The sequence below is a fragment of the Colias philodice genome, chromosome 2, assembly GCF_061535455.1.
Source record: "Colias philodice isolate Cphi_HAF_F1 chromosome 2, ilColPhil1 Martin Lab GWU primary, whole genome shotgun sequence".
NCBI lineage: Eukaryota > Metazoa > Arthropoda > Insecta > Lepidoptera > Pieridae > Colias > Colias philodice.
This window is the reverse complement of record NC_143087.1, coordinates 5,579,738-5,592,472: the sequence shown is the minus strand read 5'-3', so window position 1 is coordinate 5,592,472 and position 12,735 is coordinate 5,579,738. Positions and strand designations below refer to the sequence as shown.

General features: G+C 34.7%; 2 protein-coding genes and 1 long non-coding RNA gene across 3 annotated transcripts in view; all 3 read right to left on the bottom strand.

Annotated features, from left to right (window-relative positions):
- LOC149490427 (uncharacterized) overlaps nucleotides 1–12,735 on the bottom strand; it is a 129,939-nt gene that overhangs the window by 29,939 nt on the left and 87,265 nt on the right. The window lies entirely within an intron of this gene.
- On the bottom strand, nucleotides 1,203–3,045 carry LOC149490437 (peroxisomal N(1)-acetyl-spermine/spermidine oxidase-like). Its single transcript, XM_089710911.1, has 2 exons — nucleotides 2,756–3,045; nucleotides 1,203–2,632 (listed from the first exon to the last, which is right to left on the bottom strand). The coding sequence occupies exons 1-2, from the start codon at nucleotides 3,043–3,045 to the stop codon at nucleotides 1,330–1,332; spliced, it is 1,593 nt and encodes a 530-aa protein (XP_089567037.1). The 3' UTR covers nucleotides 1,203–1,329.
- On the bottom strand, nucleotides 4,334–12,143 carry LOC149490436 (aromatic-L-amino-acid decarboxylase-like). The gene is made up of 6 exons (XM_089704011.1): nucleotides 11,997–12,143; nucleotides 9,377–9,461; nucleotides 7,422–7,656; nucleotides 6,399–6,648; nucleotides 6,107–6,255; nucleotides 4,334–5,825 (listed from the first exon to the last, which is right to left on the bottom strand). The coding sequence occupies exons 2-6, from the start codon at nucleotides 9,454–9,456 to the stop codon at nucleotides 5,115–5,117; spliced, it is 1,425 nt and encodes a 474-aa protein (XP_089560137.1). The 5' UTR covers nucleotides 9,457–9,461; nucleotides 11,997–12,143; the 3' UTR covers nucleotides 4,334–5,114.

Below are 12,735 nucleotides of genomic sequence, written 5' to 3'. Positions count from 1 at the left end.
ATCACGCGTGAATCGTGTCTTGTGTCTTTATCAAACTTGTTCAGTTTGGTCTATAATTTAACCATGAATCGACTTACGAACGAACAACGCTTGCAAATTATTGCACGCCTCATAAGCGAAGCGTTGAGGTGGGTACTACTGTCACTTCGCGCAAAACATCTGATTTTTCAAACTTATAATGTCTTTATGTATCATACATTGCACTTGTAAGATAATACATACACACACATATTAAGAAAAAACACTATTTTTAACGTTCATGATATTTTTGATGTCATTTTTGTTATTTAAACTAGTTAAAAAACAGTTTAAAAAAGTTCTGTCTTGGACGTCCGTGTGTCTGTATGTGCGGATCCTTTTTCTTGTTAACACGATAGCGACCGAAATACTTTACGAATCGAGTCTTTTTTTTTCTCTTACGCTTGAGTATGCTCAGGAATAGAACCCTTTCATTTTTCAGGGTCTGATTCGATGTGGTTTAATTGTTATTAAATAAACAAAAATAATAATTAATAAATATTTATTAAAAAAAAATTATGAGGCGTGCACTTTTGGATTTTCCAAATTATTGAATTTTACTATCAAAATGCATGCTCGGTTAAGAGAGTGTGAAGTCGGTTAAGAAGTGCGCGATGCACTTCATCGATTGGCGATTTTATTTTTTTTTGCTTAAAATGGAAGAATTGGACATGCCTCACACGTGGTTTCAAAAAGACGGTGCCACATGCCACACGGCACGCGAAATAATAGCCCAATTGAGAGCCGCCTTCGGCGAACAGTTTATCTCACGTTTTGGGCCCGTCGATTGGCCGCCTAGATCGCGTGATCAAACGCCTTTGGACTATTTCTTATGCCTACAGGGATAAACCAGCAACGATTGACGCACTGGTAGCCAGTATTGAAGCATTTAAGTATTCGTGATATACCGGCTGATATGTTGTAGAGAGTGTGCCGAAATTAGGCCTTGCGAATGGGCCATCTAAACTGGAGCCGCGGCCATCATTTGCATGAAATCATCTTCAAACATTAAATTATATTGATCGTTTTATCAATTCCATTATAGATTACATCAACATTTTCAAGATTTTTGTGTTTTTTTTGAAAATCAAATCCTATACCTCTTAAAAAATCACCCGTTACATATAATGAGAAGCTCCTCCTTTTTTTAAAGTCGGTTTAAAATTGTAACTCAATAAATTATGGTCAGGATCGAACGGCGGAGTTGCAGTGGTTTATTAAAATAAAAGAAAAGCATCACCACAACTACTTGTTTATTGTCACATTCTTTAGTACGTGCACATATATTTTTACACCAAATTTTTTTGAAGATTAGCGAGGAGGTCCTTCAAATTTCTTTGTTAATAGAACGATCCTTTCAGCTTCACGAATTCCACTGAGTCTTGCACCATGCACGGTGGCAAAATAACCCGGTACTGTAGCTTCTCCAGCAAATAGTATGATCGGTGGTTGAGAATCGCATGGGCCTGGCACTGGAGTTCCTAATTCGCATTGATGGCTTACAGTAGAACAGCAACCCATATAAGAATATGAACCACAAAAATGCGCATCAGACGCCCACCGTGACCGTAACATCATTTGAGGATAAGGCAAACAGGGATTGCCCGTAAACCTACGTAATAACTGTGTTAGACCTTCAGCAACATCGTTATCTGCCATCGACTCCATTATAGCAGCTTCCTGTCCTGAAATCCAAGCGCATAAAACGTGCTTACTACCTGGCATTTCGTCTACGGCACACACACCCCGGCTCCAGTCGCTTCTACATTGAAGTTCTTCTGCCGACCAGGCCATTTTAAGATTACCTTCGTGACAGACCCAAAAAGGTTCCGCGTATTCAAGAAATACCTTGTCACTTAAACCAAACCCTAAACTACAGATAGCTTGCAGTTTACATGTTGGAAGTGGTGGCGCGAATAATTTATCAGCCTGACATTTAAGACATCCCAAAGACATAGTAACAATCACATAATCAGCAGTTATTTCTTCGCCATCACAACATTTAACTAATGTCCGACCATCACCCGCTTGTCCTTTGCCCCACCGAATAACGTTTACTGGTTTATTGTAGCGTATGCAATTGTCAGGTAAACCTCTTATTAAAGGAGCCAATACACCGACGTATCCCAACGGAACACGAACACTTCCACCCGGTAGCTCAATATAACTTCCATATTGATCTGCACTGATTAATGATAAATCATCGCCACAACGGTTTCGCAGAATATTTGTTAACCCAAACATTACTCTTGCGGCGTCATATCTTTGATCTTCGGGAAAATTATGCAATTCTTGTTGTATTCGTAAACCAAGAAAGTTGAGTAATGTTCCATGTGGTCTTTCCCCACCTAGCCGAAACAAGTTTGCTGCTTGTTGTTCGATTTGTCGAAATGTATGATACGCAGTAATAGTGACCGGTAAATCAACAGCTCGTCCCTCACTTGTACAGAATAATCCTCTCGAAGGGTCGAGCCTAGGCAATGGCGTTTGGAGCAGTCTATCTTGAGATGCTAAAGTGTAAACAGAGTTCGGTAGGCACGCCCCAAATATCCACTCCGCGCCCATTTCGATAATTGCATCTCCAAGCCAACACGAATGAATTCTTCCACCGGGTCTGTAACCATTTTGTATAAATTTCCAACTTAAACATTATTACTTATCTACTTAATGATAACAAACAATTATATGAATAATTAATTCGTGTAATAAGTATATTAAAATGAAATAAATAAATAACCTTTCTTTAGCTTCCAAAACCACAAAATTTCTTATTCCACATTGGGTTAGGCGATGAGCAGCAGATAGCCCGGCCATTCCAGCCCCTACAATAATGACGCGTGGTTCTTTGCAGTTCGGACCTATACAGCAAGAGTCCACGATACATTGCTCTTGTTCAGAGGCACTCAGAGCGCTACTCAAACTTCGACATTGATCAAATTTTATAAAGGGTTTATTTCCTTTTGCAATGAAACATTCAAATATACTGTTCCATTTAAACCACAAAGGTGATAAACGAAATAATTTCATCGTGCTCTTTCTTTTTATTTTAATCCAAACATTGGGAATTTAAGTATACTAAAAATTTTGCTGAAATAAAGGATTGTCAAGATGACAACTACAATCAACTTCAAAAAGAAGATTTCATTGATTATTCTTTTATGAATGGCCTTTCCTCACTAGGTTTGTGGTTTTTATTGGTTTCTAGCTCTTTTTTTTTTTTTTTTTTTTTTTTTGTGGTGTCTCTCAATGTTAGCCAGAAGGGCTTCTACATTTTAACGCGGACGCGGGGGTGAACTGAAGGTTCACCCTGGTAGCGACATGCACAAGGGCGTCCCCCCTTGACGGGGACCACGAACCTCGGCTTGAGCTGTCGCTTGAGTGGAGGAGGCCGGAAGGGCCCTAATCGGACGGGATTTCTAGCTCCCTAAAGACTTTGGAGAGCTGAGTGTGAAGTCAGGTACATATCTTCTTACAAATGTAGTTTAATATATTTTCTCCTGTTAGAATCATACGTACAGGTAGGTACACCTTATAGGATAATGGTTTAATGCTCCAAGTATTTTCTTAGGTACTTCACAGACCAATAGAAAATTAGTAATCTAGGTACTTGATGTAAAATTAAAAAGAAAAGTAGTATCTACCTAGTTACTTAGGTATATGTAAATCATACGAAGTGTATCATATTACCTATTACAGTTTGATTCAAACTGAAGGTAGAGCAAAACACATGCTATAACTTAATGATTAAATGACATGGTCCTTATCACCTTGATTCGAGAATTGCATAAAGAAAACTGTTAGATTTGTTTTGGATATGAATAGACTGAAATCGATTGTATGCGCACCTCCGTCGACTAAACAGTTTAGTCATGTGGAATTAAAAAGGAATACTCAACTCGACTCTTCAGTCGATACGAAAATTGTATGTAGGTATGCATGGTCCCTTAGCTGCGAGTCCACGTGCGCGCAAGAACAGTCAAGTTGCTCTAACCAATACCTAGATAAAGTTGTTTTCTGCGCATCGAAATATACGTTGTTCAGAGCCGTCATTTTTGAATCGTAGGTACCACAGAGTACATTGAATATACTGGTAGGTAGGTACTGTACCTATTTACTACAGTCAGGTAGATTAGGTACTCGTATTCTCTGAGTTTTGGTTTTCCCCTAATCATTCCTAATTTTTCTATTCCTATAAATAGCTATAAATAAAGAAAATTTCAAAAAACTTAATATCTTATTATATATTTATTCAAAAGGTGCACATTAACTACTAACTAGGCGAAAGGTAACTAAGTAGGTGGTCAATAAAAATAAATTTGTTTTTCAACATTTATTTCACATCTTGAATTTGAACATATAAATTATTATTGTTCTACATTATTGAACATCACTACATACTACTTAATATGATAATAATTATATGCGATGCCATGCTTACACAAATAGTGCAGATATTCAATGCGAGAATGACATTTTTGTACTTATATTGGTTAATAGATACTTATAAGTAATTCACCTTTCTTAATGGTTATAATATTAGCAAGTAACTAAGTAGGTCGTAGACACCCGTGAAAATAATAATTTCGCGTGTGACAAGGAGATTATTTAGATGCCATATGTTCACAACGAAAACCTTCATCATCAGCCTAATTATGATTAAGTTATTAATGTAACTACTTACACAAATAAGTAATTTGGTAGCTTATCAAAAATGTTGTGTATTTAAATGTACGCACTTAGTGATAACTTTACAAAAGAACACTATTGATATAAACAAAGGAACTTTGAACAATAGCTAATGTTTAAATTCCGAATTAATTGATAACAACACAATGTAAAATTATACATACTTACTTAGATATTATCTATTGGCAAGCTTATTACAAAAACCATGGTAAAAAAAATTAAATAGCAAAAAAAATAAATAGGTCAGTGAAAATTTGAAGATATAAGGTACTATAATATCACACTTACATTTATACAATATGTACGTAGATAAAATTTGCTAAATATTTTATTTTTTTAAATTTTATAGTTAGGTACCGAAGTACTAAACTTAGTAGGTACCTAAGTAATACTTTGATAAAATTTTCTATTTATTGCAAAACTTCGTTAGCTGAAGCCTGGATCTCTTCCCAAGACTCACGAACGTCTTTCTCTTCAGTGAAACGTGAACATATAGCGAGCCTCAAGAAATAACAATCATCAATTTTAGATGGCACCATGTGAATCTTACCGCGGCCATTAATGCGCCGCAAAAGCGCTTCATTAATTTCATTATCACCTTTAAGTCTAAAACAAACTAGACCCATAATAACTTCTTCAACGACTTCGAAGCGCTCATCGGCTTTGCAAAGATCTTCAAAGTAATGCGCCAATGCAATATGTTTGCGAATTAATTTTTGGAGATTTTCAATACCGTAAAGTCGCAACACGAACCAGAGCTTGAGAGATCTAAACCGACGTCCAAGGGGAATTTGCCAATGACGATAATCGGGCGCTGAGCCTTGCTGATCGTGTTTTAAATATAACGGATCAACATTGAAAGCATCTACGATCCAGCGCGGCTGTTTCAACCACATAGCCGAACAATCAAAGTTGACAAACATCCATTTGTGAGGATTGAAATTGAAAGAATCAGCTTTTTCAATTCCCTTCATTAAGTATCTATATTCAGGACAAATGAATGCCGATCCAGCGTATGCAGCATCGACGTGTAGCCAAACACCGAGATCTTGACACACATCACCCATTTCATCAAGATTATCAAAGGCACATGATGATGTCGTGCCCAGTGTAGATACAACCTGAAAAACAAATTATAAATTATATTTTAGGGAGTCTGCCGAATAATGAAACTTGTATTTAAAAAATACGTGTGGCACTCGAGGACTGCCGCGGTAAAGCTGCATAGCATCGCAACGCTGTGCCGGTTGGAGTGGGGGGTGTTATGTTTTTTCGTTACGGAATTTTTAAATTCGGTCGCCGCGCTCAAGGCCCGCGATAGAAGCTATGCAATAGCTTAAAAATTATGTTTAGTTTTAGGTGCCTGTATTTCAAGGATAAGAAAATTTATCAAATTTCTTACATAGAATGGAATAAGGCCCTTTTCCATATCTTCCTTTATGGCTTCACGCAAGGTATCTCCTCTCAAACTCATTTTGCTGTCCGGTGATAAAGTACGCAGTTTTACTCCCCCAAGAAGACCTGCACGCTCGACGGAAGAATGAGCTTGTTCTGAAATAAGTAAATATGTAGATTAACAATTATAACCCTTAATAATTATTTAAATAGCACATAATTTAAAGAAGTCCAAGGTTATTAGTTAATTCGTTATGAATATTTGGCTATTTTATAGGTGACAAATTCAAGCAACTTACTGTTGCAATATCCCACGAGCTTGGACAATATTTCTACGTCGGTCCACTCAGGATGTTCTTCTTTGACTCGTTGCATAGTCTTCGACTTGGCCCCGAGCAAAGCAACAAGAGTTGCCTCGCTGGCTGTGCCCTGGATAACGCCTCCACCTTCTCCACCAGAACGAGCTAAAAACTCATCAGGAAGTCCAAGCATCTGACCCAGCCAATCCAACATTACGACTTCAAGTTCCGTACAAGCGGGACTCGCAATCTGCGGGAAATTAGATTAAAAAATTAAAATCTTTAAATTTTTGATCTAAAAAATAACATTTTACTTCCTATCATGTTGAAACTTATTCTGCTTCTGTTTATCTTATTCCGGCTATTGTGTAATATCTATCTAATCATTAAAAGATTGCAGAATCCTCGATTCATTCTAAAATATATTATTGTAAATATCTCCTTATTTTATTTATAGATAGGTATCTACTTATAATATGCAAATCCTTTTTAAACTTAGGTAAGTAGGTACCCACATACCTGCACGTATGTTCATTACATTAGGTACCTACCTACAGGAGTTTTATATGTATGTATATGTAGGCAATATCCTGCAATAACTGGTTCTCCTTCAAAACGCAAGCATTGACATCGACATTGACTTTAATGTTATATAATTTAAATGACAAAATGTGATTACGATAATTTGACGATAATACCAAGAAGTTGAGCAACTAGATATGGGAATACTATTTTTTCACGCAGCCTTTATGCAATTTGACTTTTGATTTAATGCAGGTACCTACTTATTTAATGTTATGTTTTATAAATTCACGTGGATCTAGATTCTACATGGATATACAGGGTGTCCCACAATCGGTATACTAAGCGCGAAGGAGCTTGTAGCTTGCTTATAGCCTATAGGCATCTAGCAATGTCAAACACCCATCTAGGACCTAGCCATCCAACGAAACGTTTGTAGGTATTTAATTCTGCACTTATGTGAATAAAGGGAGTCGAATAATATAAATCTTGCGAGCTTACCCAAGTAAATCCAATACAAGCAATTGCTCCACTCAACATATCTGCCACAATAGCGGGATAAGAGTTGGCAGTAGGGAAATAAGCGTGGAATCTTGGCGAATGCCAGTGCGTCACACCAGACATGATAACGCGCTCAATGTCCGCCATCACTGCGGTCCATGGCTCCGGCTTCTCGGGCGCTTGTTCCGGGACCAATGGACGCAAGTAACCGGGTTTCACTGATGGCACCACTTGCCTGGAGTGACAAATTTCGTGACGTGAAACAATACTTAATTAAGAGTAAGTAGGTACTATAGTAGGTATATTTTAATAATATTACCACTAACCAAATTGAAATAACTGTAATTAAGTATTTCTTCTTCTTTTTCTGTGATTCACGTGATTTTGGTATTACAAGGACCTTTATGCAATTCTTTCAGCAAGATTATTTTTTACATGTCAAAATTCCTTCGCACCCTTTCAGCGATACTTATATAGATTTTATAAATTTGATAATACAGTTGTATTTTAACCCTGTGATTAAGCATAACTAGGTAGGTACTGTTATAATATATAAAATTATTTTTGTTTATTTAATAACAATTAAACCACATCGAATCAGACCCTGAAAAATGAAAGGGTTCTATTCCTGAGCATACTCAAGCGTAAGAGAAAAAAAAAGACTCGATTAGTAAAGTATTTCGGTCGCTATCGTGTTAACAAGAAAAAGGATCCGCACATACAGACACACGGACGTCCAAGACAGAACTTTTTTAAACTGTTTTTTAACTAGTTTAAATAACAAAAATGACATCAAAAATATCATGAACGTTAAAAATAGTGTTTTTTCTTAATATGTGTGTGTATGTATTATCTTACAAGTGCAATGTATGATACATAAAGACATTTTAAGTTTGAAAAATCATATGTTTTGCGCGAAGTGACAGTAGTACCCACCTCAACGCTTCGCTTATGAGGCGTGCAATAATGAATAAACATTATAGGTACACAGTAATGAGATATAAGACCACCTTGATCCAATCCATAACATTACAAATTCCTACCTGATTGATTGTCATGGCTATAAATTTATAGGTAATACAATTAATATAGTATATTTTTTCATCTATCATCATCTATATTCTGCGTGTAAATGGGAATTCGTCTGCTCTATTTGAGTTGGAAAAAAGAAGACAATCGGAACCTTAACAACATATTATCTATGTAACCACCAATTTTGATACTTGTGTTATCAAAATTGGTTCAGCGGTTTATCCTTGAAAGCATAACAAAATTATTGTTGGTATGGATTAATTGTGTCCGTCATCCATGATAACATGTTGTGTTTATATTTTTTATCTACTTTACCGATAAACCAATTTTTAGATATATGGAGAAGATATCAAGCTCTACAAATGCAGTCATCCTTAAAATTGTGTTAAAAAGGTATTTAAAGGTCGTTAGTTGTTTTATTTTCTTTATGGTTTAAAAATAAATATATATAAAATAAATATTTATAGGACACTAGCAGTCCGCCCCGGCTTCGCCCGTGGTACATATTTACGTTTTCTCTACGTAAGAACCATCCTCGTACTTCAAGGAATATAATAAAAAAAGAATTGATGAAATCGGTTCAGGCGTTCTCAAGTTATGCGCTTACCAACACATTTTGGGATTCATTTTTATATTATAGATTATTACACAAATCGACCTAGTCCCACAGTAAGCTCAATTAAGGCTTGTGTTGTGGGTACTAGGCGACGATAAATATAATATTTAATAAATACATATATAGATAATAACACCCAGACCCAAGAACAAATAATTGAGTTCATCACACAAATATTTGCCCTGACCGGGGATCGAACCCGGGACCGTCGGCTCAGTAGGCAGTTACTTTACCACTGCGCCAACCGCGTCGTCATATATATATATATTATCTATAGGTCTCGATTAGATTTAAAATGAAATCTTACCTGTCTCGGATATTTTCGAGATATTCTGCGATGTAGTTGGTCATCGCATTAGCGAATTCCTTAAATTCTTTAGCCTCCATTGAATCTGAAACCAAAAAAAAAATATTTTAAATATTACTTACTTAAATACTTACTGCTTTGTCCCAATTCAACTTACAATCAAAATTCCACTTTTATATGTTAGAATTACTGTGTAGATATTAGGTTGAACCTGAATAAAATTATTCTTTCATTTTTAGCTGTTTAGGTAACTCAGGACGTAAAAAAACTGATTTTTTTTACCAAGGAAGTTTGTATTAACCGTCTCACGTCTTTCTAAATGCCTATTATCACTAGATTTTAATTTAATTACTAAATTAAATTACTTTGTCTTGTCATTTTTTTATATTAAAAAAAGAATAAGTTTCAATGTCGAGAGAGTGGCTTTGCGTTGCACAAGCACCGGCGAGCAAATGGTGCGAGGTTATTATTGGACCTCGGCACCACGATGTATAATGACTAAAACACTGTTAAACGCCGTATAGAATTGTAATCAAACGACTCCCGCCAAGTTCAACCATCAGAAGTTTATTGAAATCTATACATATAATAAATCTGTAGAAGGGTCAATTCTGTACATTGAAAATATTGAAAAAATAAATAGCAGGGGGTGTTACTGGATCGATACCAAACCCAAATATGTGATTAAAAAAATTTTTGTCTGTCTGTCTGTCTGTCTGTATGTGAAGGCATCACGTGAAAACTAACGGTTCGATTTCGATGAAACTTGGTATAAATATAGCTTATTATCCTGGGCGTAAAATAGGATACTTTTTATCCCGTAAAAATACGTAGGAAAAAATAAATCTTAATTTTTCTTAATTTTTCCGCGCGGACGGAGTCGCGGGCGGAAGCTAGTTTAAAATATTACAAGTTATACTTATAAAAGCGCCTATTTGAGATGCCCGAATATAAATCAATCATTCTAATTCATCTGTATTGATATGACCTTATTATAAATACAATAGATTACAATAAAGCTATATAATGCAAAATGAAAAAATATTTACCTAGCGCTCCAATCTAGGCTAATTTTACACGCAACACAATTCGTGTTTAAAATGATCTGCCCTAGTGATATTTATAAATAAATTATAATTTCTAATTGTTATCTGAATGTTCAGACATAATTTACGCACCAAGAGACTATTGTTACAATACAAACTGTGTCACTAATTAAACTATTAATTGGTTTCTCGTTACAAAAACATAATTACTGTTTGGGATTTAAGTAATGATATCTATTTTTTTTCTATTATTTTAAAGTAGATATATATGTACATAACTAGTAGAAAAATAAGTCTGTCTGTCTTTGTCTTTAAGAAAAATAATTAAGGTACCAAAACGCACGAGAACTCATAAGCGTTCATCAAATTATTTTCCATAAGAAATAAAAGAATGACGTGATAATAAATATTGTCAACAACTCAAACCTCGTTGATACCACAGGTTTTAATACGATAGACCCGTTTCTTGGTATTCGGTACGTACATACATAACATGGGGCTTTCCCTCGCTGCAAAATGTGGGTAATTCCTTTACATATATCAGTAAATACCCGGAACATTATAAAAAATATAATGACATCAACTAAGTAAAACGAAAAAACATGAAAGGAAATCGTAATTGATACAGTTAGCCAAAAACCGGAAAATTTGTAATTTACTTTGGGTTTAGTGTGGATGGTGGGGAACTGGGATTTCCAATATTTAGTATAAAATTATTGATACGTAGCCAACGTAAATTGAGATTGGAACCACAGTATAAAATGAAAAACAAGTATTTTAGAAATTACATACTCTACATTCATAATAACGCTTTACTATTTATTTATTTACCCAGAACTTATTTTTGAAGGAAACACGGCTTAATTTTAATTATTAGGCAATATGAAAATATATACTAATGTTTTATGTGCAATCAGTTAGTTAAGAAAATATATAAACAGGATAGTATGTGGTTGTATCAACAATTTCTACAATTTGTTTTAATATTGACTTATAAGTAGCGGTTACGTTTCCGTTACTTTAATATTTAAATATTATGTAGTAGGTGATAAAAATTAAAATCAAGCATGTGTATTGGAATTTCATGGCTAAAATAATTAATATCGTAGAAAAAAAAATCTATGTTGCTATTTTTGTTTCATTAATTTGTCATAGTCTCATAGACCACAGATAAAATATCTCATCAAGGTCAAGGTTTTTCGATTAAGATTGAAAGTCAACATCTAACTGCCCTGGTTACTTTTAATTTAACTTTTATTCTAACTAAGGGACATGTTTAGTTGGCACACATTTTGCAAGGCTAACTTGTAAATATGTACAATAATAACATCTTTTGAATTTATATATCTAAGTAGTACCTAAAAGCAATAAGATTTTTATTAAGAAAATTAATAAATGAACTGAAGGTATCATAAATCGCTTCAAAATGGTATCTCAATTAACTAATTCATAATTTTTGTTTACAATAATATTTTGATAATCTCTTTCATAATAAACTACATGACATTGATGCAGCTAAAATATTAAGTTTTATAACTGCAATTAAAGTGCATGTGATAATTTAAATCACTTACCGCCTTAATATATTGGCCGCTAGGATATAAGCACAAAGAACTATTGAATCAATTACTAAGATACAGGATACGATGTTGATAGCAGGATATTGTATTATTCAGGAGGTCCGATAGCAGTAAATCACGGTGCGCTCTACCAAGCACTTCTCGCGCACTACGCCCGCGGCCGCCTCACTCGCCACTTTATATACGCAGCTGCTATTATGTGAAGGATCAAGCGCTATATAACCGAACTATAGACTCCACTTAGGAGATTAGGATCGGCGCATGCTATACTTGCAAATATTAATGCAATTGGGTGAAATGGTTTTGGGGTTGGTTTAAATTGTAAAGCCGATGAGGTCGTTCAGTTTCATCATTTCATATGGATGATGAAACAAGTACATATTATATAAAATATATTTTTGGATTTTATTACGAAAACTTACATTTTTATTTTTTACGTTAATTAAAATAATAATATGTATTTAAGTAAAAATACGGCTCTATAAACCTTATACCTAACAAGGTTTATAGAGCCGTATTTTTTTATTAGGCAAATCTAACTTTATTCAGGTACTAAATTCAAAAATAATTAGTTATAGGTACTGTAATAAATAGGTAATAAAATCTTCACTTCGAAGTTTTTAAAACAAATATAACCAGTTAAGTACATAAGTTCGTCTTCATATTTAATAAAAAAAATTGCAACCTACCCATTGTTTCAAAACCGATGCCTCAAAGTCACATAAATACCGTG

Bases quoted from the DNA above. Each gene is read 5' to 3' on its own strand.
- LOC149490437 (XM_089710911.1), bottom strand. From the start codon at position 3,045: ATGAAATTATTTCGTTTATCACCTTTGTGGTTTAAATGGAACAGTATA. The intron at 2,633-2,755 runs GTTATTTATTTA...AAATGGTTACAG, and splicing joins GTTTTGGAAGCTAAAGAAAG to ACCCGGTGGAAGAATTCATT.
- LOC149490436 (XM_089704011.1), bottom strand. From the start codon at position 9,456: ATGGAGGCTAAAGAATTTAAGGAATTCGCTAATGCGATGACCAACTAC. The intron at 6,649-7,421 runs GTAAGCTCGCAA...AATTTCCCGCAG, and splicing joins CTTGTATTGGATTTACTTGG to ATTGCGAGTCCCGCTTGTAC. The intron at 5,826-6,106 runs GTAAGAAATTTG...TTTGTTTTTCAG, and splicing joins AGGGCCTTATTCCATTCTAT to GTTGTATCTACACTGGGCAC.